The sequence below is a fragment of the Puntigrus tetrazona genome, unplaced genomic scaffold (assembly GCF_018831695.1).
Source record: "Puntigrus tetrazona isolate hp1 unplaced genomic scaffold, ASM1883169v1 S000000671, whole genome shotgun sequence".
Classification (NCBI taxonomy): domain Eukaryota; kingdom Metazoa; phylum Chordata; class Actinopteri; order Cypriniformes; family Cyprinidae; genus Puntigrus; species Puntigrus tetrazona.
The window spans coordinates 150629-155115 of NW_025048290.1; the positions used below are offsets into that span (position 1 = coordinate 150629).

General features: G+C 37.7%; 1 protein-coding gene across 1 annotated transcript; it reads left to right on the plus strand.

Moving 5' to 3' along the window:
* The first annotated feature begins 1608 nt into the window (after positions 1-1608).
* Positions 1609-2168, plus strand: LOC122334894 (uncharacterized mitochondrial protein AtMg00860-like). The gene is made up of 2 exons (XM_043232778.1): positions 1609-1981; positions 2161-2168. Exons 1-2 carry the CDS (start codon positions 1609-1611, stop codon positions 2166-2168), a joined length of 381 nt encoding a protein of 126 aa, XP_043088713.1.
* The last annotated feature ends 2319 nt before the right edge of the window (positions 2169-4487 follow it).

Genomic DNA, 4487 nt, shown 5'->3' on the forward strand with positions numbered 1-4487 from the left:
GCAGGATGTCCCTGTCAAGATTGGAGGCCAAGACACTGAAGCCCTTGTTGACTCTGGAAGCATGGTGACCTTAGTCTGGCCGGAGTTTGCAGGGTCACTCGTGGAAAGAGAGATCTCTGTATCCTGTATTCATGGTGACACTAGAAACTACCCCATTGCAGAAATAAGCATGGTTACGCCTCGGGGCCAGTTCCAAGTACGAGCAGGGGTTGTGGAGTGCTTGCCCGTCCCAGTCCTGGTTGGCAGAGACTGTCAGGCATTTGCCGCCTACTGGACAGCCCGAGCTGCAGATGAGAGGAGACCTCCACGACCCCAAAGGCGCCGTTCGTCTAGACACAACCCTACTCAAACCCCTGAAGAGACTACTGATGCAGAAGCAACCAGCCCAGAGGAAGGTCCAGGAGGAGTGCAGGTATGCCAAGAGCTAGAATCCCACAAAGTGTTTTCTGAATTTCCTCCATCAGAGACCTTACGGGGGAAAAACTTGGGACAGTTTGGCACTGCCCAGCTGCAAGATCCTGTACTGACCCAGGCTTGGAAGAATGCGCAATTAGTTGAGGGCCGACTACAAGAGGGGATGAGTAGGTTGGCATATCCACATTTTATGATAAAAAATGTATTGTTATATAGAGTGGATCAGCGAAGAGGGGAAACGTGTGAACAACTGTTGGTACCCAAAGCATATATCTCTAAGGTGTTGTATTTGGCACACACTCACCTGTTGGGAGGCCTCCTGGGCTCAGAGAAGACCTATGAGCGCATCCTCACACGGTTCTATTGGCCGGGCATCAAGAAGGCAGTAGAAGATTATTGTCGCTGTTCAGTCTGTCAACTTCAAAGTCCCAAGGTAACCTACCACAATCCACTTACCCCTCTGCCTATAATTGAAACCCCTTTCAGCAGGATTGCACTTGATATTGTGGGACCCCTGCCAAAGACCAGCAGAGGTCACCAATATCTTCTGGTCATTCTTGATTATGCCGCCCGCTTCCCAGAGGGGATACCACTCCGGTCAGCCACCTCAAAGGCGGTAGCAAGAGAAATGGTAAAGCTCTTTGGCTGGGTGGGGATAGCCGAGGAAATCCTTACAGACCAAGGCTCATGCTTCATGTCTACTGTGATGAAGGAGACCTGCCAACAATTTAAGGTGAAACTGTCATGACTTCAGTCTGATTCAGTTTTTTTTGTTTTTGTCTGTCAAACAGTTTGCCATGTGCTCGTGTTTCCCCCGCCCCATTGTCATCTGATTAACCACTTTAGCTGCCTTCTCACCTGTGGCTCATTAGCTCCTTATTTGCCCCTCTACTTAAGTTCCCTTCGTTTGCAGTCTTGTGACTGACCGTTGTAGTGTGAGGATACTGCATTTGTATCCAGTCCTGTCCTGCCCTGTCCTGCCTTGTCTTTGTGGACTCCAAGCATAGCTGGTATTTTTTAGTTTTACTCTGTGCTTGCTCTGCCTAGTTCTCTCCAGATCTCTGTTCCCCTGTTTCAGTCCTGGTTCCTCCGGTGCTGGGTTTGGCAGCTCCTCCTCACCTGCCCCCTTTTTTGGATCTTAAGCTGGGATCAAGCAGCAGGACTGTTGTAGAGACTTTTTGAGAGGATCCCCTTATGCCAGATGTTGTCTACAACAGAGGTTGGGAGGAACATCTTCACCATCTGGAGGCAGCCGCCCTAACAGCAAATGCCTCCAAGGGTTTACTAGCCCAAGAGGAGGCCGACTACCTGGGGTATACTGTTGGAAGAGGAAATGTGAAACCACAATCCAAGAAGGTTGACTCTATACTTTCCTGGCCCCAGCCCCGAACCAAGAAGCAAGTAAGGACCTTCCTTGGGCTTGTCAGCGACTACCGACCATTTATCCCTAGTTTTGCCACAAAAGCGGCCCCCTTAACTGAGCTGACCCGCAAGTACCACCCAAACCAGCTAAACTGGACTAAGGAAGCAGAGCGGGCTTTCACCGACCTAAAGCAGGCTCTCTGTGGTGAACCTATCCTGCAAGCCCCAGATTTGTGTGTGTGTGTGTATATGCATATGTAGACAGACATGTTTTCTGTATTTTCTATTATGCCTGAAATAAGATTTTAATTGGAACTGGATTTTTTTTATGGTATTTTGTTAATTATGCAACCTTGTTGTGGTAAACATTTTGTTCCTCTACAGGGCTATAACTGAGATAGATTTAAACGGTTCAAAATATTTTTAAAAAGGGCAGACTTTCATGAGCATTATTTATTTATACAAAAAAAAAAAAAAACTTTGGCTCCATATATGCTGATTGTTGGTGTTTAATGCATGACTGGTTAATCAAACATTGCAATGTGGTACAAGTAAGAATAAACCACATTCAAAGGATTTCAATACAACAATCTTAAAAAGCTGTATAAATGTTTTACCTATGCGATATATGAAAGGTTCAAAATAATGCAGCTGTATACAATAACCCAATTTTATAGCACAAAACACAAAGTTTAGAACACACGTTATAGTTTAACAGCACATTATAATGGTTTAAAGCCATCTATCATACTGAAGAGGCAACATGTATAATTTGTATAATTTAATGTAAACAGTATGTGTGGTTAAACAATGAAGAGAACTTTCCCTATTGAAAAAAAAAAGAAAAAGGTTTTTTTAACATTCAGCATAACCAGTAGTAAGCAAATTGAAGTGACAGTTTGACCTTATGTATACATGAAAAATAATGGTACAGTATGTAAGAATGAAACATTAACACATTGTAACGGTTTAAAGCCTATATTCAATATGAACAACTTGTAAACACATGGTTGCAACTAAACAATGGAAGAATTTCACTACTGAAATTTAAATCTTCAAAAAAAAAAAATGGTTCAGCATTTAAAGTACCTAGCAATAAGTGACCAAATTAAAGTGAATATTTTATTTTTATAAATGTGCAAAATAATTTCAAGTGTATGAAGAATGACCAAAAACAAATAGCTAGCATATGAGATGGCTCACTTACTACAAAATCCCATTACTGCCAGCCTGTCTCCATATGAAGGAAAATAGCTTCTCATTCGGTCATCAGTCATTAGCAGCAGGACACTGACATCAATCTGCAAATATAAATATTTATTTTTTCAGTATTATGCAATACTTGAACAAAAATGGTTTGCATTTTGTCTAGGAGGACCACGCGTTTTTAAATGTGATGAGTAATATAATTTACCTATTATATACATACATTCAAGAAATTGTTTGCTCAAAAGCAAAAAAACAAATATTTACTCAAAAACAGATCTCAGACAAGATGATAAAATAAAATAAAAAAGCAGTTATTGAAATGAAAGGTTACCTTTATAATTTTGTTAGTTTGCAGAATAAGGCATTAATATGTGTTTTCTAAGTACTAATAAACATGTTAATAAGCAACTAATTGGTAGTTAAAAATTGGTAGTTGTTTTTTACTATCATATTATTTTAATTAATTGTCATAGTCCTTAACATACTGGTTTCTAGCACAAATAGTATTTACATTACCATTTACTGCTCTTAGTTGTTTTTCTAGATATTTACCTATAGCGGCTAATGAATAGAACCCTCACACACAGAAAGTAGCTTACGTATACGTTACAAACTAAGTCCTCTTATCCTACTCATTAGCTGACTTTATATCAGCTATAAAAAAGTCAGAATTGTGAGATAAAAAGTCGCAATAACCTTTTTTTATTTTTTATTCAGTGACGGAAACGGGCTTCCATAATATATATATATATATATATATATATATATATATATATATATATATATATATATATATATATATATATATATATATATATTGATCTGTGACTGAGGACTGATAAATGTTATGTGTTAGCACAAGAATTAAATTATATATACATATATATATATATATATATATATATATATATATATATATATATATATATATATATATATATTATTTATTTTTTTCTGCTAACACATTTGGTGAAGATATACATATACATATAGTCTAACATTTATCAGTCCTCACTCACAGATCAACACAAATATTTAACTTGAGCTGCTTTTAACCTTATTGTCCTAGTGCAAAAGGTCAAAGGTTGAACTAATGTTTATACTGTTTCTCCATGCCTAAGGTGGTAATTTATTTACACAAAACTAACTCTTTATGACAATGGATCAATGTCGAGAACAAAGAAAATGTATTGTCTCGTGTCTTCTAATCTGTTCATACAATGTTCTATCAATGTTCTTGTATATTATACAAGGTTTATCTATTTAGGAATAACAAACAAAATTTTATTGTTAATTTATGATATGTACTTAACAGACCCTAATTGTTAATTATATGTATTAAATTGTAAGAGGAGTGCAAATCATAGCACTTATTTGTTATATAAATTACTTGGTTTGTCTAAGCGACATATTTTCTGTAGATTTAATGTCAAAAGATAAAACACTTTTCTTATAACATACATTCACGTAATCTGGGTTGGCTGATTGCTTGCAAAGTTCAC

Coding starts and splice junctions, on each gene's coding strand:
- LOC122334894 (XM_043232778.1), top strand. CDS start 1,609: ATGCCAGATGTTGTCTACAACAGAGGTTGGGAGGAACATCTTCACCAT.